We start from the raw sequence: 23,293 nt of genomic DNA on the forward strand, positions 1-23,293 counted from the left end.
CTGCTATACCTAGCCTCTGTATGAATACTCTCCAACATGGAATCTGTAATGAAACACACACACACACACACACACACACACACACACACACACTGACCAGCAGGAAAATGGATACACAATGAACCTCTACCACTTGCCCTGTATCAGAATAAGAAAAACATTGAGTATCATCAATATCTTGGTGATTCCGCATCACTTCTTTCTGGATAATGCCTATAATCTTATATTTATGCACTAGATCTGAACTTGGCAAGATTTGGGAGTAGGGGAGAGGGAAGGTTGTGCTATGCACCTGTGGGGGAAAAACATGAATAGTTATGGAATTCCTACTCTTAAATATTCAGGCACTTAAAAAAATCCATTAAATTCTTAGATTGGGGGAAAAGCATGGAAGGGGCTATAATCCAGCTGCCAACTTTTAATTTCAATATTTTTTTTTTTAAGCAATTGGGGTTAAGTAACTTGCTCAAGGTTACACGGCCAGGTGTTTCTGGGTGGGTGCTAAGTGTCTGAGCCCGGGATTCGATCTCCAGGTCTTCTCAACACTGGAGCCGGTGCTCTTACTTGCTGTGCTACCTGGCCACCCCAATTTCAATATTTCTACAACAAATCTCATAGGTATTTGTAAATGGATATGGACAGCTGAATCAAAGGGGAGCTCATTTCCTCAGAACTTGAGACCACAGAAGATGGTTGTGGGATCTTCAGCCTGGGATAGATGGAAAAAGAGGACTAAAGTTTGCTTATCTTAAGTGGTTAGAGCTCCATGAACAACTACGACTTAGAACTTATTGACCAGTTCAATAATTCTGAGACTATTCAGATAAATATCCCTCTGCGCATAAAATAATTTTGCTTGATAAGTAACATTTCATATGAAAGAAAAACATGATAATATTACATGGTGTAATAAAAAGAATACTAGATTTGGAAGAAAACTTGAGTTCAAATATCCATAGTCCGAAACCTTGGGCAAATCAGCTCTCTGAGCCTAAGTCTCTCCATCTGTAAAATGGGAATGATGATTTTACCCCATAGAGTTAGGGAGAGGATTTTACCCCATAGAGTTACTAGATCTATGATTTCATTGATATAGGGTAAGGAAATTTCCTCCATCTGTGCAGGTACATTGCATTTAATAGTCTCAGAGAGTTGCCCTAAACCCTGATAATACAGGTGACTTAAACTCTGTGGTCACCCAACCAGTATACATCAGAGGCAGGATTTGAACTCACATTTCCCTGGCTTTAAAGGCCCATTATACCATGCTATTTCATGTTGTAAGCTATAAGGCACTATAGAAATGTGAGTAATCATTGCTGAACATTTCACTAAGGACCCTTTTAATCCCTGTCTTCCTGCTTTCCAACTTATTTGGTACCTAGGATACAACCAACAGCCCATGATAATTTTGTTTTGCTATGAATAGTCAGAGGACTAAACTCTTCCCTGCAAGAGCCAATGATAAAAGGTATTTCTAAAGTTGAGAAGAATTGCCAATGGGGATGCCACAGGGACTGGCTTTATTTATCACCCACAGTCACTCTTGGGAAAAGATAGGAAGGAGCACATTAAGGCAAGCTCACAGAGTATATTAAATTGAAAAGACTATGAGCATTGAAGTGCTGAGAAACAGCCAGGTTATTAATCTGTGTTACATATTTAGAAAGCTTATAAATCTAAATAGGAAACAACAGAGGGACACCTAACTCAAATAAGCTAGCTCATATATCTGGGGGGAAATGGGCTGAAACATAAATATTTGATGCTAGTGAGAGACATGCAGAATGAGATGGTGCAAAGGAAGACATTTCTTTGACAAAAGAGGAGGTTGTTTCTCCATCTATATAAATCTGGTGGTTATTCCTGGATATTTTTGTTTATTTGAATATTTTTAGTATGACATACAAAACTCATTCTTCCTATTGGCTGTCACTCTCACTCACAAGGAACAGAGTTGAACATATCAACTGATTCTTTTTTTTTTTAGGAAAGGTGAACATAATTTTTCCATCAGATAGTTCACGTTTGGGAAAAGGAGAATCTCTTCATATTATTCTATGGAGAGATCTACACTAGCAAGCAAAAAGCAATTAACCAGACAAAGTAAACAAAAAAATCCACTTTTTTAATAACTTGGGAAATTACAGGGAGGAAATCTGGTGGGAGAGGGAAGGGAGTGGGATGAGATTCTCAAATGATTGCTTCAGTTCTCCATTTTTCTTTGCTAATATAGATTTGATTTGACAAGTATCTTATTGATCTAAATATTAGTCAGCGATGGTTTCCATGGCCACTTCTCTCTCTAACATTATATTATTTGATATTTTTCAAAGAGAGTCCTGCATGAGTGCAGGGTATTGGGGTCCCAAAGAGTAGGACATGACTGCAATGACAACAACAATAACAAGCTATAGCCTGAGGGTTAAATCCAGCTGATTGGTTTTCCCTAAGTTAAGAATGTTGGTTTTTGTTATTTCGTTTTTTTTTTTTTTTTACATTTTTGTAATAAAAACCATTTTCAGCTCCAGAATCATACAGAACCACATGGGAGAATTTGCCCCTTACCCTGAAGTTTACTGACCATTTCCTTTAATGTACAGAGACAAAAAGACCTGTGTTCAAGTCTTGCCTCTGACAAATACTGACATTTTGATCTTGGGAAAATCATCTAACTTCTCAATGCTCTAGGAAACTCTCAAAAAATTAAAAAAACAAACAAACATCTGACTTCTCTTCTTTTTATTTCCCCCATTAAGAAAGCATAAAACCCCAAATCTCTTTTTACAAACATACATTGTTGAACTAAACATATTTCCACATTGGCCATGTCTAAATATACATGATATTATATGGATATATACAATACATCTGTCTGTCTGTCTATCTGGATGGATGAATGTCTCAATCTGCACTCTGAACCCATCACACTTTTATCAGGAGGGAGGTGACTTGTTTCATCTTGAGTCCTCTGGAATCATGATTGGTCACTGTATTGATTAGAGTTTCCAAGACCTAAGACTATAAATCGTAGAGAAGATGCCAACCTGCAACTCCTTATTTGGGAGATCCCAATCCAGGGCTTCTTAAAACTTTTTCCACTCGAGACCCCTTTTCCTGTTTTGGCAGCGCTCACTGGCATTGCATGGCCTGAGGACATGTGCACTGCAAAGTGCACATGCTTTGTGTTCAGAACCAAGGCAGTAGTGAAGTTGCCCAATGCAACACGGGAAAATGCTGCCAGAAACACCTCGGATTCATGATGCATTTGATTTTTATTTAATTTTTGGTTGTTGTGCATTCGGAAACCTTTTATTGTTGCTAAATTTTTCAAGACCCTAACCCACAGTTTAAGAAGCACTGCTTACCAATAAAATTTAAAGGTCCAGTCCTTAACCCTAAAAACTTCAGATGAAATTATCAAACCAAGAGATACCAGACAAGACCAAAGAGCCATAGATCAAGCAAATATGAGCAAAAGTCTCCCAAGGTGGGATTAGTCTTGAGCAAATTTATTTTAACTGTTGACTTATTGATTATCCAAGAGGGAAACTAATTACCGTAACAGAAACTTTGGAGGGTTGTAACCACCATCCTTCTGTTCTAAAAGCTGGATTGCCTTGGGGGCCATGAGGTACACAGTCCAAAGAACAAAACCAGCATCACAGTTTGGATAATATATACTCATGACTGGCTCAGCGGACAGAGCATTGAGTCTAGTTAGGAAAACCCAAGTTCAAACCCAGCTTCAGACACTTAGTAATTATATGACCCTGAGGAAGTCACTGAATGTCTGTTTGTCTCCATTTCCTCAACTGTAAAATGGAGATCATGATAGAGCCTACCTCACAGGATTGTGGTGAGGATAGAATGAAATAATAATTGTACAGCACTTAGTACACTGCTTGGCACTATAGAAATGTTAACTATTATTATTGTTGCTGTTGTTGTTGTTAAATGATATATTTACAAAGTGCTTAGCATAGCCTGGGGTATATTAGGCACAGAATAAATAATCAGAATTGAAAGGTGGTTGATGGAAATTGGAGAGAGCCCTACCTTCCCTCCTCTCATCATACCCAGGCTGCTTTGTTCCTTCCGTCCCACTCTGAATCATTCAGCCCAGTGCTAGGCACATAGCAAATGCTTAATAAGTACTTGGCTAATTGAATTGAATTTTAACTTTCCAGGGCTTCAGCTATTGAATGAGTTCATCTCTAACGAATGTTAGAGAATATCTTTTTATCTCTAAAATTCTATGATGCCACTAGGAGTTTGAAAGAATATTGCCTGACAAGGTCTAGTAGCTCAGCAATCCTTGAAAGTTCATGTATAGGCTTTCTCTATGATAAAAACACCTAGCTTAATTGCCACATTGCCTCATGATAGTTTGGTCATCATTCTACTGCTCTATAGTCTTCAATGACTCCCAATTGCCTACTTGATAAGTACCAGATACCTTAGCTTGGCATTAATGTCCTCTCTAATCTTGCTCTGACCTACCTTTTGCCTTTATCACTCATATGTTCATATTCCCCATCATATTCCCCACCTTCCAGTTAAATAGGAATCCTCACTGTGGCCACACATATTCTGTGTCATTGCCCATGCTTGAAATATCCACCTGTTGCCCTTTTACTCAACCTTTAGAGTCTGGATGAAATTTCACTGACTCCATGAAATCTTCCTCGATACCTCCCAGCATGTAGCAGTCTCTCCCTCGTGGCAGATATTTTATACTTTCCTAATACATTTATCACATTCTAATTTGTATCACATCTGTTTGAGTTGATGCCTTCTTTCCCTCCAGTTCCTACTGATTTAGGGTCTTTTAAACTCTCTCATTTTCTCCTCTCTGAAATGGAGAGTGTAAAGTTTGCTCTACCCCATTTACAGGATTGTGAAGAGAAAAGAGGTCTGTAGATCAGAAAGCACCATGATAATGGAAGCTATCATGGCAAGACTCTAGGCAGGAGCTGTGCCCTTATCACTGTATCTCTCCCAGTTCCAGTAGGTCGGTTTTGCAAATATATTGAACAAAACAGCCACTTGGCTTGCAAAGCTGGCTCTGGCTCCAGTCACACTGACCCAGGCTTTCCTCTTCCCCTCCCAGCCAGTGCTAACTTCTCCTATGATACCTATCACTAGGCTGACAGAAAATGATACTCAGGGTTGGCTCCCTCAGAAACAGATTCACATGGAGATAAGACAAAGGGAGGAGAGAGTTTATTTCATTTCTTCAGCCCTCAATTCGATTTTCCTTCACCTTAGACCAGGGGTAGGGAACCTCCAACCTGAAGGACACACGTGGCCCTCTAGGTCCTCAAGTGCAAGTTGAGGATGTAGAGGGCCACATGTGTCCTTAAGGCTGCAGGTTCCCCTGTTAGACCTATTTCCCACATGGCTAGGACATACACTTACTTCAATGACCACTTGTCCTTTCTACATTTACAAAAACTGCTCTCCCCCAATGTAATAACCAACAAAAAATAAATGTGAGACAGTGGCAAACCAGGATGAATCCCTATCTGTGTATATGCGTTTTTTCATTAATCTTTACAATTGATGGGCACCCACTTCTGTTATTTCCTCTACAATAGTATGACTCCTGAGTGTTTGAGATTCCTACAGTACATGGTTCCATTACAACTGGAAAGGGAAAATGCAACTTGAAAATCAGAGAGAAGGCCCATTCCTGTGGGTGCTTTCTTATTGCCCCATCCCCTCCATCCTCTGTATCTGGTCTAGCTGCCTTGCGAATCTACATTTTAGTAACAAAACCCAAATGGATCCCACTCTTCTTTCACTGGTTGGATGTTTTCAGCAGTATCTATTACCTCCCTTGAGTCTGACCCAGAGCTGTCTAATACACTTGTAATGCCTGTGGCCAGAAATAAAATGCCACTAAGATCAGAAGACACTTAGTTCTTCAAGAGAACAAAGTTCTATCACAGAAAACATATGAACATTAGACTTCAGTCTATACTTTTCATAGCAAAGGCAGAGTTAATTTCCTTCAATTTGCTTGACTGGAAAACAAAAAAAATCTTGATTAGATTGATTAGGTTTATAATAATTCCCTTCCCTAGCAAATGCACTTTAGAAATATGATGCTAGATTTCTTACTAAATTGAAACTATTACCTAAACAGATAGGGGAATTCTATTCCATCCCATTCAATTCAGCAAGCACTTAATAAATTCAGGCTATTTACAAGGCACTGTGCTATGCTTTTGGGACACAATTTGGCATCTTTTGGAACTGTGAGCTCCTTGGGAGGAAAGAATGTTTCCCTTTTCTTTGTATCACCAAAGTTTAGCACAGTGTCTACCACATAACAGGAACTAATAAATGCTGATTGACTAAATGATAATGAACAACTGTCTAACTACACAGATGAAAATGAAATAGTCCCTGAGTTCGGATGCTCTAAGGAGCTTACTTTCTATACCGATAAGACAACATGTAAACAAAATAAATTGAAGCAATTTGGTGGAGGGGGAGCATTAATAACTTGGGGGGTTGTGGAATCAGGAAAGGCATCTAAAGGCATTTTGTAGCTCAGCCTCGAAGGGTTCCAAGAGGTGGAGGACAAGAGGGAGAACGTTGTGGGCGTAAAGAACGTCTAGAATGACGTGTGCAGGGAACAGAAATCAGGTCAGTTTAAGTACGTGAAGGGGACCAATACAAAGGAAGATAATATGGTTTAGTGAAAATGGTGTAGGGTATGTACTATCTGGGCAACTTTGACAAATTACTTGCCTTAGTTTCATTGTCTGTAAAATTAGAGGGTTGGATTGGATGAACTCCACAATTCCAGATTCAAATCTGTGCTCTCAAGGTCAAAAGAATGCCTGTAGAGTATTCCAAAGATATCAGGCCCAGTTTATCTGTAAATGAGGAAGCTCTTTTGCACATTCCCCATCTCCGGATTTCAGGAGTTTTCATTGGCTGTCTCTCTTTCCAGGGATGCTCTCCCTTCTCATCCCTGCCTCCTGGCTTCCCTGACTTCCTCGAGTAAATAGCCGCTGAAATGCTACATTCTGCAAGAAACTTTTTCCAGTCCTCCTTAATCTAACTGCCTTCCCCTCAAAGCTGCTTCCAGTTTATCCCGCGTTCAGAGTAAGCATCTGCATGTTGTCTCTCCCATTCAAATATGACCTCCTTGAGGGCAGGGGATGATTTTTCGCCTCTTTTCATATCCTCAGGGCTTTGCACAAAGCCTAGCATATAGACAGTAGGCTCTTAATACTAGTTGACTGATAATTTCTCTGGAGTTTTGTGCTTTCTTGCTTGCAACTGGAAGTATCCTAGAAGGACTTTCTGTTTGTTATCCCAAAGTTTATTCCATTTCTGCCTTATGTGTATATGAAAAGAAACTTCTTAAGCTGTTAGAAATACTTTTCTTCAGCAAAATGGTACAAATAGAGCTTACTCCATTTACTTAATTCTCCAAGCCCAAGAATGAGTATTTCTAATAGGAACATAGAGGAAAACCAATGAAAGGTAGGGGGAAAGCATTCTGTACTGTAGTAGAAAAACCACTGTACCTAGAGTCAGAATTTTTGGGTTTGAATTCTGACACTTACTAGCTGGGTGATCTTTGGGGAAGGAAAGTACCATTCCCCTACCTAAGCCTTAGTTTGTTTATCTGTAAAATGGGGATAATAATTCTTGTCTTTCTTCCTTTGCAGGGTAAGGAAGGCACTCCATAAGCCTCAAAGCTCTATAGGAATGGGCGTTATTGTTGGGTGTGCTGATGAGCTTGGGTCCAATTGGTGGCATATTTAAATTCTGGGATTCAAACTAATATCTCATAAAAGATCCTTTGCCCTTTGTTAAATGCAAAGTGGGCAGCTCTGTCGTGCAGAAGGAGCCCTTCCTTTTGCACCCTTCACCTTTCCCACAAGGCATGAGATACCTGAGTGACACTCACACTTGTGGGTTCTGGGAATCCAGATGTCCCAGATCTGCTCAATTGTGGACAGGGACTTATTTATCTGCCTTATTCTTCCCAAATTCTACATGGTGGGACAGGGCATGATCCTTGCCAGAGATGTGTGAAGGATCAGCTAATCAACAGTAACATTGATTCTTAGCACACAGGAGATGATGCTGTTTGGGGCTCTGCAAAGCAAGTTAAGGAAAGAACTTTGCACTTAAAGAGAGGGCAAGTTAAGCTACTCATGTAAACATAAGCACCTAAAAGGAAAACATTTAAACAGAAAGTGTCCAGGGTCACACAGCTAGTAAGTGTCTGAGGTCAGATTTGCCCTCAGGAAGATGAGTCTTCCTAACTCCAAGCCTGTCTCTTTAGCCATTGAGTCACTTGGCTACCCCACCTCTTATGGTATCTTCTCTATGAATTTCTTCAAAACCTAGGTCACTGCTTTCCTTTAAGATTCTCCTGTGAATCAATAAACAGAGGAGTTCTATCTAGGCAACCTAATGCACAATTTATAATTTATGATAATTTAGCCTTTATAATAAATCTCTACAATTATAATTCTACTAATTCCCATATGTCATGTCTGTATGTATTTGGGTTCTGTTTATTAAAATTTTAACTCTAGTGAGAAATAGTAGAAAACATGATTGACTTAAAATTGGAGAATGTTTCAAATCCCAGCTCTTCCACTTACTATCTGTGTATCCCAAGGAAAATCACTGAGTCACTCTGGGACTCAGTTTCCTATCTATAAAATGACCTGGTTGGATGAGATAACCTCAGTACATGTTCTCTGGTATGTTCCAAGGGTGGGTGTGTTGGAGTCAGCTTGACCCAGCTTGCAAGGGCCAATTGTTAATTTTTCAGTGTGAGCATTTATACCTTGGAAAATCAGAAAACACTACCAATCAGGGCTTGATATATCATTCTGTTGACTGTCTAAAGAAAGCGATAGAGAAAACGTGAATAATGCAGTTAAACTTCTTTTGGCTCTAAATCTATTATCTTTCTTGGGGCTAAAACGGTTGGAATTTCTTCATGTCTGTATTACGTGAACATTCGGTATCTTGTCTAAGTTTATTTTCCCATTGTATTTGAATCATTGCAAATTAATAGCAAAATTCTTGAATTCAATTCACCTTTCCTTGAACTATATATTATAACAGTATTGGTTTGTGCTGATTGTCTTTTTTAAGTTCCTTATACGTAGCCCTGTTCTTTTTAAAAAAAGGTACAATTTGATTGTTGCATGGTATAATGAAAAGAACACTGTATTTAGAGTTGAGAGATCTGGTTTTGAATTTTGGTTCTGAGACTTGCTCTGACCCTGAGCAAGTCAGTTAAGTTCCATAAGCCTCAATTTTCTCAATCTGTAAAATGGGGATAAATATACTTATATTACCTACCTCACAGGATTGTTAAGAAGAATGCTATAATCAACATACGTTACCATTATTGTCATAGACCTTCAAAACCACAGATCTGAAACATAGTTCTAGGTCTGCTGTTTGATTGATTTCCATATTGATTTTAAAATGTAACAAACAAAACTGGACCCAGTCCTCCTAAGACAGAGTTGACCAGTACCAAATATAGGTGAAGAGTCCACTCCTAAGTCTTACCTCTCCCAACATTGCTCAGGGGATCAGAATTAGGTTAGCTTTTTAAACAGAAGCACTGAATTGCCCACTCATGTGTTGTTGAGTTGTTTCAGTCGTGTCTAATTCTTCGTGGCCCTTTGGGGTTTTCTTGGCAAGGACACTGGAATAATTTGCTATTTCCTTCTCCAGCTCATTTTCCAGATGGAGGTAACAGGGTGAAGTGACTTGCCCAGGGTCACATAGCTAGGAAGTGTCTCAAACTGGTTTTGAACTCAGGTCTTTCTGACTCCAGAGTTGGCACTCTATCCACTGTGCCACCTATCTACCCACAATAGCTGCCCACTCACAAACAACTTGCTTCAATGTAATTTCAGATTTGGAAGGGAGATGATTTTGCCTGAATCCCATATAAATGAAATGAAAAACATTATGGGAGTAGGAAGACTGTGAAAACTTCCTTCCTGGAAATGTTTGGAAAGAGAAAAAACAGCCTGTTGTCTGGAATGATTTGGGTGTGACTTCAGCCCAAGAACCCTAGGTATTTTATTTCCTCTTCTATTTCAGCAAAAGGTTTCTCTCCCTTTTCAAGAACATTGTATTTTATATCTCTGGAAGTCTTCAGGCTTCTATTTTCCAAGTATTTCAGAGTAGCTGAAAAGGTTTAAACTGATCATGAAGTAATATATTTCAAAGTAAAAAGATGAAATAAAGGTTTTCCAGAAGACTGAATTAGCTCAAGGACTGAGTTTAGCAAAGCAGGTAAAATATATTTGGATTAAATTTCTTCTTAGAGGGTCACAGATCCAACCCCAGAAAAGACATCTGGGGTCATCAGTTTTCTCATTTTATTGCTGAGGACCCTAAGCCAGAGAAGTTAAGTGGTTTACTGGTCCAGGGTCACACAGGGAATTATGAACTAGGGGCCTGTGACTCCAGGGCCAAAGCTTTGTTCACTATACCATATTAAAAATAATTCCTTGCATGATGGGTGGGGGGGGGATTCGAGATGCAGTAGCTCTCTTTAAGTATTCCAAGCAATGCCACGTGGCCAAGAGATTAGATTTGTTCTTTTTGGCCCTTTAGTAAAGAACAGGAGAAATGGGTGAAAGTTTCAGAAAGGCAAATTAGGGCTTGAGTTTATGATAAAGAAAGAGCTTCTTAATAATTACAAAAATGAAAAAAAATAGAGCTGTCTCATGAAGTAATGAGTTCCCCATCAGTGGGAGTATCCAAGTGAATACTCTCTCCAGTAGAGCTGGTGGATATCAATCAATTGATAAGCATTTATTAAGCACTATTAAGTTCCTGGCACTAGGAATAAAAATATAGAAGTAAAACAATCCCTGCCCTCAAGGAACTTAATAGGATATTAAGGTATTGTGGGGGAGACTTTTATTTGAGTATTTATTTGAGACTTTTGGGGTCCCTTCCAACATTGAGCTCCTGTGATTTATTTTAGGCATGAACAATTTTTTGAGATAAGTTTAAGGTGCAAGCAGGTATTATGGTCCTGTGCTGATTTCAATGACTGCTCTAAAGATTAATCACCTCAAAAGATTCCCTCAAAGGTCTTTTCCAGCCTAAGGTTACATGTAAATATTTTAAAAGCAATTATAGTTTTAAAGGTGTTTCCAGTTTGAAAGAATGTTTCACATCTTCTAAAAATTATCATTTCACTTTTCTGCAATTGACACAGACAATCTAAGAATATTTTTCTTAGAAGTCAGAAGTTGAAATAGATTCTTTGACTACAGAGTCAGTCTCCGCAGTAGGGAGGGAAGATGATCAGAGACCTGCCCAGGGACCTCCTGTGGAGATTCATACAAAAAGGGAACGGATCCTTCTTCACGGTCAAATGCAGAGCTGCTACCTAGGAACACCACAGTCCTAATGAGGCACTCTGGATGGAAAGTCAAGGTTTGTGGATGTAACCACTCTAGGGGTGCTGACAGCTGTCAAGGTTGGCTTGGCACAGATGGCCGAAAGGATTATTCTTCCCCTGGTGCTTGAGGGTTTTTCTCTTCACTAGAACAGAACTATCTCACTGTTCTTTCCACCCTTTCCCAATCCCTTGTCAAAAACAATTCATGTGTACTGCTGAAAAAAAAAGAAACAACTCAAAACTAATATTTACAAAACACTTTAAAGTTCACAGTCACCTTACAGATATTATTTCATTTGGACTTTCCAACACCCTCTCTGAGTTTGTACTTTCCCCATTTTACAAATGAGGAAACTGAGTCCCAAAGAAGTTAAATGACTTACTCATGGTCACATGCTAAGGGTCAAGAGGCAGCATTTGAACCTAGGTGTTTCCTGATCCCTGCTCCAGATCTTTTTTTTTTTCCTAGTAGAGCACTAACTTTGGAGGTAGAGAACCTGGATTTGAATCCTGCCTCTGATATTATCTGTATGACCTTGGCTAAGTCACTTAATGGCTCTGAAATTCAGTTTCTTCATCCATTAAATGAGGGGCTTTGTCTAGAGGACTTCTAAAGGCCCCTTTCTGTTTCTAAATGGAAGATTCCATGATCCTGCTTTATATCATTCATGGATATGTCATATCCTCTAAAGCTTCAAGAGGAGTTTATCTAATTTTTAATAGAAATTACAACAGTGACAATGATGTTTACATTTACAGGGTACTCCATTCACTGTTACAGAATATCTCCATTTACAGTAACTAATGTGCATTATTTAAAGAAAAAGAAAAACTGAAATACAAATGAAGAACCCTGACCTATGATATCATTGGTATAGGGGACTTCCAGTAAGGCTACTCCTTCAACCAATCTCTGCAATTTATTATCATAGAGTGATTTCTGGTGGCACTGAGAGGCCCAGTTCATATCAGTGGTGGAACGTGAACCCAGCTGTTCCCGACTACAAGAACACTCTGCTTCCTCTCTCAGGCCCATGCTATCACATAGCAAAAACCACCCAATGTGCTGAAACTATATTCATGGAGTGTATTCTGACTTCCTTCCTAAACAATGAGGGCAATGGACAGTTCTGCATCCAAAGGGAACCATTCATATTTCTTCACTCCTGGTTCCCTCGCCCATAAATCCACTGAACCAATTTAGTATCACACTTCTATGTGTGATTAACATTCTCGTTGTAACTCATGTAGTGATGGGACGTCATTGTTGGCAATTCATCTGGGACTTGTCAGCTGTGGAACAGATGCAGTGCTCTCCTAGCTGAGGAACAATAGCACAATAAAGAGAAGGATGTTCTAAGATATTCAGTGAAATATACCATAGAAGAGAGAAGGCAGAGACATAAGAGGCCCGTGGTCACGGAGCATCGGTGGGGGCTTATCATATGACATTAACACACACACACACACACACACAGTCTCAATCCCAACTGTCACCTTCAAATATACAAAAGAGAAAGGGTGACTACCTTCTCATATACAGGGAAGAAAGTCCTCTCCTTGAAGAGGGAATCCAGAAGCCTTTTTCCAGGGGAGAATCATATCTCTAGATTAGGGGATGGAAACTTGTGACATGCACATCAAAAACTGGAAAGAATCCGGGAACCAAATTTGTTTCCAAAGAAGGGATGAGATGATGCAACTCCTTCTCTTCTTTGCAGAGGTGTCAGGTTATGCTTTTTGGAGGAGGGAAGGGTAGGCAATTGGGATTAAGTGACTTGCCCAACGTCACACAACTAGTAAGTGTTAAGTGTCTGAGCTTGGATTTGAATTCAGGTTCTCCTGACTCCAGGGCTGGTACTCTATTCACTGTGCCACCTAGCTGTCCCGAGGTGGCAGATTATGGTGCAACACTGCATGGATGGTCCGACTCAGACAATGTATGAATTAGTTTTACTAAAATATTTTTATTCTCTTTTTTCTTCTTAGTTAAAATTGATGACTCTCTCAGTGGCAGAGGAAGAGATATATTTGGAAATTAAGGTGATATAAAACAAAAACTGTCCAAAAAGATCCAGTCAATTCATACTCTCCTCTTTGGTTACCACTCCCCCTCCCTCCCTTCACCTGCACTTCAGACCACCCTGCCCCTTACCTTTTCATAACCAACTTCCAAAAGGTTACCTTCAATTCAGTTAAGTTCTGAGACTTCACTGTGACCATATGTGGAAAATATCTGGCTGTGAAATGACAGCCTAAACTTTGGGAAGAGTTTGGTTTTATATATAATGAATGCTCTTGAAAAGTGATCCCATCCTAGACCCCAGAGGAGGATATATTCTCTACTATTTGTTTAAATCTCCGGAAGAGATTTGGAGATTAATGACTATCCTTCTCAATGGATAACAAAAACTGGGTTCATACTTCAATGTCAAAATACATATTATAACTTCTAGCTTTATTAAAAACATTTTGAGATTTTCTGCATTATAGAATCATATGGAGCTAGAAGGGAACTCAGAGACTTTCAAAGTCCAACTCTTTAATTTTTTCAAATAAGGAAACAGAGTTCCAATGAATTTAACTAACTTGTTCAAGGTCATTGAGGCCATAAATTGGAAATCTTGGAACAGAACCTAGGCTCTCTGACTCCAAATTCAGTACTTTTTTTTTCACAGAACCATGTTATCAAATAACAGCGAAAATATGTTTTTCAGAAGATGGAACTGCACATTTTGCATGGCTGTAGTAATATATTCTTGTTAAAAGGAAAGGAAAGAAGAAAAATGCATCATTGAAAAGGAAATTACTTGCTCAAAAAATGAATGTTTTTAAGAGGGATTTAAAAATTTTTACCCAAACTATTTCAGGTGTCTGCTATGACCTAGGCTCTTTCATCATGGCCACATCATGTGTTAGTAAACCATTAAATGTTCCCGTGCATACACACACACGCACACATACACACACACACACACACACTTTTCAGAAAAAAAAAAAGATCTTTAAAAGGATTGAGCAAACTCTGATCAAGGAAATGATTCTAGACAATTCCAAAGGACCCATGATGAAAGTGCTATCCACTTCCAGAGAGAGAATTGATGAACTCTGAGTACAGATTGAAGCACATATGTTTGTGTGTGTTTTCTTTTGCAGCACAGTTAATATGGAATTATGTTTTTCATGACTTCTCATATATGATCTATATAATATTGCTTGCCTTCTCAAGGGGGCGGGGGAGGGGCAGGAAGGAAAGAGAATTTGGAACTCAAAATTTTTAAAAAATGAACGTTAATTTTTTTTTATATGGAATTGGGAAATATTTAATTACATTTTTTTTAAAAAGAGAATTGAGCAACTGAATCTGCCCTCTATTAACAAAGTGCTGCTGAACAGCTTTAGACACTAAACCATTGGAAAACTCACCCTTAAAAGAATGGGAATGCTAATCTCCCTTGGAAACCCACTGACAAGGGAATATTGTGCTTCCTGGCAGAGGCACCATGCTTGGGTGGGGCCTTGGACGCCTGGCTGGCGCAGCATCACCTGCTATTCTAAGAGCACCCACGCCCAACTGACAGCAGCTGTTTCTTTGGAACATGCAGAATGTGATACGTTTTAGAGTGAAGCCCCAGAGAGAGCAGATTTAATGGACCATGTGAAATGAAGAGATATTTTTTGAAAGAGTTCAAGCAGAAATTTTAAACCTTCTTGTTTTCCTCCTTCCCTCTGGGAGGGAGCAAGGCACAGTGGAAAGGGCACTCATTGGCTTTCGAGTCGGAGGACCCGGGTTCAAATGCCACCTCTGAATCTTATTACCTTTGGGAACTTGATAAGCTAAGTGGCTTTCTGGGTCTCAGTTTCCTCATCTGTAAAAGGAAAAAGCTGGACTGGAGAGCCTTTGAGGTACCTCCCAGCTCTATGAGACTATGAATGGTCCTTAAAAGTTTGACATGAAGTCATACCCAAAATCATTGGTCAGGGTCAACTGTATCTTTCAAGAGAATCACTCTACCTTCCTAGGCTGAAGCAGTTATAAGGTCACCAACTCTTTGACTGAAACAAAAAACCAAGCTCTGGGGAAGTCTTTTCTGGGATTGCTTTTCCAAATACTTTGGACATCACGCATGTAAAAATAAAACCCAGGTTGGGTAAAATTAACAATAATCAATAATAATGATATATAACATTTATATATGGTATGCTACATTTTTTCAAAACACTCTACATAAATTAATCAATGTATGCAATCAGAGCTAAATAGAGCTTAGAGATCATCATCATCAAATGCCTCATTTTACAGGTGAAAATTGAGACTGAGAGAAGTGATAATGACTTACCCAAGGTCACACTGCCAACTAATGGTAGAGCCTAGACTGGGATGAACCCATGTCACAATGACCAGTTCATTCCAATACCACCATATTGCTGCTCAAGAACTACTGAGGAATGGGGCAGCTAGGTCGTGCTGAGCACCGGTCCTGGAGTCAAGAGGACCTGAATTCAAATGTGGCCTCAGACACTTGACACTTACTAGCTGTGTGACCTTGGACAAGTCCCTTAACCCCAACTGCCTCACCTTGCCCCCTCAAAAAAAAGAAAGAACTACTGTGGACTTAGTAAATACAAAGTTGTTGTTTTTGTTGTTGTAAAGTACTAAAATAAAGATAACTTAGTGCTTTTCACCCAAGTGCTATCGGTGGGAAGAACAGGGAAAAGTACAGTGACATAGTCTCAGGGCCTCTTTAGAAAAGTGGTGAAAGGCTGTTGTCCTCTATCCACATATTTGAGCTTCAGAGGATAATTCCAAGTGCTGGTGATCATTCTCTGAGTGAGAGGCTTCCTTCTTTGCCCTACCTCAGCCCCATACTTTAATTGTTCTGCTGTTGCCTGTCTGATTACTAGGAATCTAGATGAAGACCTAGGCAGTGCTCAGACACAGAAAGTCAACTGTGACCCTCGTCAGGTTTTGGAATTTCTTGGGTGTGTTTCTCCTTAAAATCATTTTGTTTTGTGTCCAAATCTTTGTGACCCCATTTAGGGTCATTTCCTTCTCTAGCTCATTTTACAGATGAGGAAACTGAGGCAAATAGGATTAAGTGCCTTGCCCAGGGTCACACAGATAGGAAGTGTCTGAGGCCAGATTTGAACTCATAAAGATAAGTCTTCCTGACTTTAGGCCTGACACTATCCACTGCACCACCTGGCTGCTCCTTTGTATCACTGCTGAACACTAAAAATAATAGCTAGTATTTATATAGCATCACTTATATGCCAGGCACTGTGCTTGGTGCTTCACAAATATTATCTCATTTGATATGCACAACAACCCTGGGAAATAAGTGCTGTTATTATCCCATTTTACATTTGGGGAAACTGAGGCAAATAGATGTTAAGTGACTTGCCCAAGGTCATATAGCTAGTGTCTAAGGCTGGATCTGAACTCAGGTGTTCCTGATTCCAAGCCCAGCATTATTTCTACTATGTCACCTAGCTGCCTGCTTCATTCCCCATCCTTTCACCTCAACCTTGGGGATGACTGCATACCCATCTATTTTTTCTAGTGAAATCTTTTAAGTCTGTATTGCCATTAGGTGATCTACCTGGGACCCTGGGCCCATAGCTAACCAACGAATTTATGCAGCAAGGGTAGTGGAAGATTTGTCCTTCATTGATAGTTCTGAGTTAACAGTGCCGATGGGTTCAAGTCACATGACCCTGTTTCCAGGCTAGCCCATTACACAAGACTTTCACACTAGTGTTCCTTTTCATCCTATGTCAAGGTCAGAATGTTTCACAAGAAGTTATTCATTCAGTTCTCCATAGTGAGGTCTGAACCACAATTCAGTCATACCAGAAACGACAGTTTTAAAGCTTCTCAGTGAAGATTTCAGAACCCTCTGGAGGAACTCATCTCAATTATTTACTGAGAATTGTATGTATTTATTGAGAATATTTAGAACCTTAATTTTATCTGTTATTTTTTTCTATTTGAATCTAAATCTATGGCATCAGTTTAAGCCCATGCCTTCATCTAGCCTTGATGGTGAAAAACACCTGGTCCCTATTTTCTGTGAAAGGGGCTTACATACATATATGAATATCATTGTTAAATCATTCTTCCACATTCAAAGACATAAAATAAATTCGTAGCAGGCTACAAATTCCCACTGCCTTCCCTGACACATACTATCTTTTGTTCCATATCCCATGCATTCATTCAGCAGATTTATTGAGTACTTGTTACATGCAAGAGAGACAGTGTGCCATAGTAGTTAGAATGCTGAACCCAGAGCTAGGAAGACATGAGCCCAAGTCTTGCCTTAGACGAATACTGGCTTTGTAACCCTTGGGAAATCACCCAAGCTCCCGGTGCCTAAGGGAGAAGACTATACATTGCAAAGACATTGCCAACCTGTATTGGCTAAAGGGAATTTCCTCACTGGAAGCCCCTCATGCCAGTGAAATCACAGGTCCAATTTCTATTCCTATTACAGGCAAGACATTGAGCCAGGTGCTGTGAAGAATGTAAAAATGTGCCTGGTCCCTGCCCTCTGTGAGCTTGTAATCTATTAGTGTCAGTTAGGCGGGCACATTACATAGGGTTGGCATTGGGAGTCAAAGAGACTTGAATTCAAATCCTACCTCTGATACTTACTAGCTGTGTGACCTGGGCAAATCACTTAATCTCTGTCTGCCTCAGTTTCCTAAACTGTAAAAGGGGTGTGTGTAATAACAGTACCTAACCCCAGGGTTATTGTGAGCATATATGTGATAGCATGTTATACCCTTGAAAACCTTAAAACATTATATAAATACTAGGTAGCTATTAAATAATAACTACAAAATCTTCTACATTAATGACCAAGATATTTTTCTATGGGACCTATATGTTTCTTCATGTCTACTTCTCTGCTTCTGCTGCTGCCACAGCTTTTGGATCTCTCAGTCATGGATACCATAAAGAAGAAAGGGAAGGAGAAAGGAATAAATATTTCTATAATACCTACTATGGGGCAAGTTCTGGGCCAAATGCTTTGCAAATATCTCATCTGATCCTCACAACAACTCCAAGAGGTAGATGCTATTATTATTATTATCCTTATTTTACAGATGAGGAAACTGAGGCAAACAAAGGTTAAGTGACTTGCCCAGGGTCATACAGCTAGTATGTGTCTGAGGCTGCATTTGAACTCAAGTCTCCCTGACTCCAGGCAGAGTACTCTACTGTGTCACCTAGCTGTCTCTAAAAACATATATATACATATATACATACACACACACACACACACACACACACACACACACACACACATATATATATATGGAGTAGAAGAGGTAGACAGAGAACTGGAACCTGGGGGCCTGCCACCTCATCAGAACCCAGACTTATTTCTATCTAAGTTTTTGGTTGCTGCTGAATAGTTCTAACAAAAGTATCTCTGCCATCCTGTCCTAAGCCACATGAAGTTTAGAGAATTTATAAACATTTTAAGGTCAAATTTTTCTTTCCTTTGAAGAGGAAATGTAATCTTACTTCAAATACAAGTATCTACCTAAGGGGAAGCAGTCTTCCTGAAACATGGGAGAGGGGGAGTAGGGTTAAGTTGATTAGGCTGAGAATGAAATACAATCTGTATTTGAAGTAAGCAATTAAACGAAATTCAGTTGAGCCGTCTTCCACCCTGAATTCCCACAAACCGAGCAAAAGACTTTGGCAGAAACTTTAGTAGAAAAAGCAGCTTAGGAGAGGGAATGTTTTTAGTTGTAAATTTCTGGAAAATATGGATAAAAGCAGGTTTTCTATTACTGTTCCCCCACCAGATGTTGTGTGGCCCATGCCTATAATCCCTGTTACCAGGGTAAATGGCTAGAGCTCAGGAGTTATGAACGGCTTACGGCTCAAGCTGATAAGGTGCATGTACCAAGTTTATCATGAGAATGGTGAGCCCCCAGGAAGGGAAGTGGGGTACCAGGTGGCCTAAGGAGGGCCAAACTGGCCCAGCTTAAAAAACTGAGCTGGTTGGGGCGGCCAGGTAGCACAGCGAATAAGAGCACTGGCCCCAGAGTCAGGATGACCTGGGATCAAATCCGGGCTCAGACACTTAGGACCCACCAAGGAATACCTGGCTGTGTAACCTTGAGCAAGTTACTTAAGCCCAATTGCTTTAAAAAAAAAACAACTGAGCTGGTTCAGGCTTCTATGACTAGCAGCAGTGGGGTTGGCCCCTGAGTACCTTGCATTTCCACGGTGGGTGAATAGGGACATACAGTCTTTAAAAGCAAATGAACAAAGAAATTAGAATAAAATGAATAAATAAATTCTCCCTTCACTACATTCATCCCTACCTAGGGATACCTTAATACCAACCATACAATGTACTATCCACTTTTGAAGATTCCTTTAAAGAACCCAAAGGCTTATATTCTGAGAAAAAGCTAAGGATTCTTTTCTACCACCACCCACCTATGTTCCCCTGTCAAATTAAGTATTAAGCATGATTTATGATTCATACATGGTTATTTTAAAAGGGTCAGTTACTCCTTTCTGTCCACATTGGTTTTCTCTCTTCCACGCAAAGTTCTCTTTGATGTCACGGATTACTGAGCCCAGAGGACAGTTTTATTTCTCTCATGTTCTTCATGCTTTGATGCCAAAGACTCAAAAGTCTCCACTCGGACAAATTTGAGGGACTAGGTTTGTGTGTGACTCCTTTTTGAAATACATCTCTGAAAGGTTATTCTGAACCAAACACAGGTCAAACTTTTGTACCCTCCCTCTTCACTGGTTATTGTGGGAATCAAAGAGGGGAAAAAAAGATTCTCAATTTCTGGATTGTTTCATTTGCAAAAGTCATTCTAGCAAGCATTTGATTCTTTCTGGTCTTTCAACATTATAAAATGCTAGCATTCATGAGTTTTGGTTCAATGCCACTTTTGTGCCAAATGGTGCAGATAACAGCACACAAAGAGCATGGACAGACTGAGACCAGGTGTGCTAACATAGTCAGCTCATGCACCCCATGGGCATAGACAATATTTTGTAAAGAATGAGTCTGGATTATTTGCAAAAACATGGGAAAAATTTCTTCATATTATAAAAATGATTATAGAAGAAGCATGGCAAAATTAATAGGGATCTGACCTCAAAATCAGGAAGATCTGGGTTTAAGTCCTGCCAATGATATGTACTGGCTGTATGACTGGCTGTATGGGCAGGTCACTTATCCTCTCCCTGCCCCAGGCAAAGCTCTAAAATTACAAATTCAGAGGGGGTGCATTGGCAGAGGGACATTCTTCATTTAGAATTTCATTATACCAAAGAAATCTCAGGTCTAATCTCTATCCCTATTAAAAAATGATTAGAGATCAAAAATTAGATTTGTAGTATTTTGTTTTCATTGAATATGAAGGAATAAATGCTTGAATGAAAAAGTATGTGACTGTTTTATTACTATGGAGCCATGAATTCAGCACAATTGCCGAATATTATTCAGTCAGCATTGATAACCACAGTGAAAAATTCTGATCTCCAGGTGGCCCTACTTTTGGCTTGAATCATGTAGCCTGACTGCCTGTTCTAAACAATTAACCACATCATTGCCAAATTGTAATTTCCTTTCATTCTGTCGGAACATAGTCCATATAGTCTATGTTTAAAGCCAAATGCAACACAAATGATATAGCTTTACCTAAATAGGGTCTTCTGTGACTTCAGCAAATAAGATCAGCTAATAGCATTTTCCCTAATTGCAAAAAGTTTCCTCTTTCTCCTTAGCTATCGTGTGGGAACTCCAAAGCTGACCACAAAGACAATTATGGAAGGTTGGCAAGAGCCACAGCACGTCACTTTGACCCCTTTAGGCCTCAGTTTCCTTATCCATACAACAAAAGAATTATACTAGTTGACCCTTAAATGACCTTCTAACACTATGACTTATAAGATGCTTTCCAGGAAGGTTCCTAACTTTTGGAATTAATTCACTTTTGGTTCAAAAAATGTCTTGAATTTGGAAAGTCCACATATTCAAGTAGATTTCAGACAGATGTGAGATGGAGTTAGGGAGTGAATTTTGAATTCTGGAGCACAATGAATTGTTGCTTAAGGGCTAAAAGGATCTTAGAAACACACTGGTGGCATAATGGTCCAGGGAGAAGAACTCTGGAATTGTACGTGAGCCTAGCTAGTATAGAGAGGCATAGAGTCAACAGAGTAGATTTAATTAAACTTCATTTCTCTCCTCTTTCCAAGGTTAACAAATGAAATCAGGTCCATAAGCTTCTCAGAAATAATTTACTCTTTAAATAAGCTTATAAAAGAAGTATTTTTTTTCCTCTAACGTATGGCTCAATCTAACAAGCACAAATAATGCCTGTGTCTCCTTCTGAACAATTGGGGACAAGAGGGCATGGAACAATGAATAAATCTCTCTAATGAAAAATGATGTATTTTGCAATCAACAAGCAGTAGGTGGGCACTTTCTATAGTTTCTGCTTGGGGATCCAGAATGGAAATTTCTGACAACTCACTGAATTCAAGAGGTTGCTCCAAGGAATATTTAAGGCATAAATTGGCCACATTGCAAACTATGCAGCATCTGTTCTATAAGAACCTGACAGCCACTGCAAGTTGAACTCACTGGCATGCCTTTTTGTATGTGCAGTGGTGGAAGCTGAAACATGTAGTTAAAGGAAATGCCACTCCAAGAAAGCTGATTGCACCAAGCTGAGGGAGGCACAGCAAGAAAATGAAATGATCCAGTGGAGGGATTCCTCCAGGCTTCTTCCTTTCTTTGAGATAGAGTAGAAACAGCCTGCCTTGTACTTTTAGTAAAGAAAAGTGGGTGGATAAAGAATGAGTGCTCATTTTTTTCTTATTTCTTATAGGATCTAAAGATGGTGGCATGAGCTATTTGACTCAATTTCCCCTCACCCACAGACAGACATGTAACACAGGTACCTGCAAAAGGATCTTGTTTCCATCATGATCTTCTGTCTGCCATCTTCCTTCACTTATTGGGCTACAGGGATTGGGCAAAAGAGGGACAAGCTGCCCAATGTCCTTCACTCGGAACTCTAGAACAGAGGAGTCTGTGGGCATTGGTGTCTGGCCACTGGGGAGTCTTTTCAGAGAGAACTGAATGTCCACATCCAGATTTGAGTAAATGGGGAAAATGCAGAAGTCTGATTTCCTCTGACTTGGGTTCCTTTTCAGGATCAACTCATAGAGCTTCAGAATGTCAGCAAAGTTCTCATGCCGGCAGTAGATGGTGAAACGGACAATTTCTTTCCCATAATGTACTGGGCGGATGGCCCAGAGTGGGGTTCCTGGGGCCAGGGTGAAGAAATCCTGACTACAGGGTAGGTATGGGAGGAACCTGCCATGGACTCGCTCTGTGTGGTGGTAGTGCCATGGTGGCCTCTGGAGAGTTTCATGGAGTTCCAAAATCTGCTCTTCTCCATATTCCTCTTGTAGGAAGAGAACCACAGCCAGGGCTGGCTGGGAAACCTTGTTCTGTCTTTTCCGTTTCCGAGCCACTCTCCTTTCAGACACACGGAAGAGCTGCAGATCTGGGTGGACCCAAGCCAAAACCTTGTCTATGGCCTCCTGGAGGGCTTTGGACTCACCTGGGTCTGTGATAACATGGACGCTGACAAGGAAGGGATCCTGGGTGTCTTCCACAGAATGCTCACCTGAGAGAACCAACAGAAACACAGTGTTAATGGGGAAAAAATGTTCTCATCTGTGTGCTCAGGAATCGTTATGGTAAAGGTTGGACAGGAAAAGGAAAAGCACACACACCAGTCAGGCTGCCCTCCATGAGTTCTGCCTGTGACTGTGTCTGCATGTTTGGGAGATGT

The 23,293-nt window shown here is 39.9% G+C and overlaps 1 protein-coding gene across 1 annotated transcript in view; it reads right to left on the reverse strand.

Annotated features, from left to right (window-relative positions):
• Nucleotides 1-23,293, reverse strand: part of FAM124A (family with sequence similarity 124 member A) — a 113,599-nt gene that overhangs the window by 23,062 nt on the left and 67,244 nt on the right. The window contains exon 3 of the mRNA XM_069063606.1: nt 22,392-23,125. Coding sequence (XP_068919707.1) covers nt 22,392-23,125 — 734 coding nt within the window. The remainder of the gene's footprint in view (nt 1-22,391; nt 23,126-23,293) is intronic.

The sequence above is a fragment of the Petaurus breviceps genome, unplaced genomic scaffold (genome assembly GCF_028583685.1).
Source record: "Petaurus breviceps papuanus isolate PSGF00001 unplaced genomic scaffold, PetGlider_PUasm1.0 90594, whole genome shotgun sequence".
In the NCBI taxonomy this organism is placed as follows: domain Eukaryota; kingdom Metazoa; phylum Chordata; class Mammalia; order Diprotodontia; family Petauridae; genus Petaurus; species Petaurus breviceps.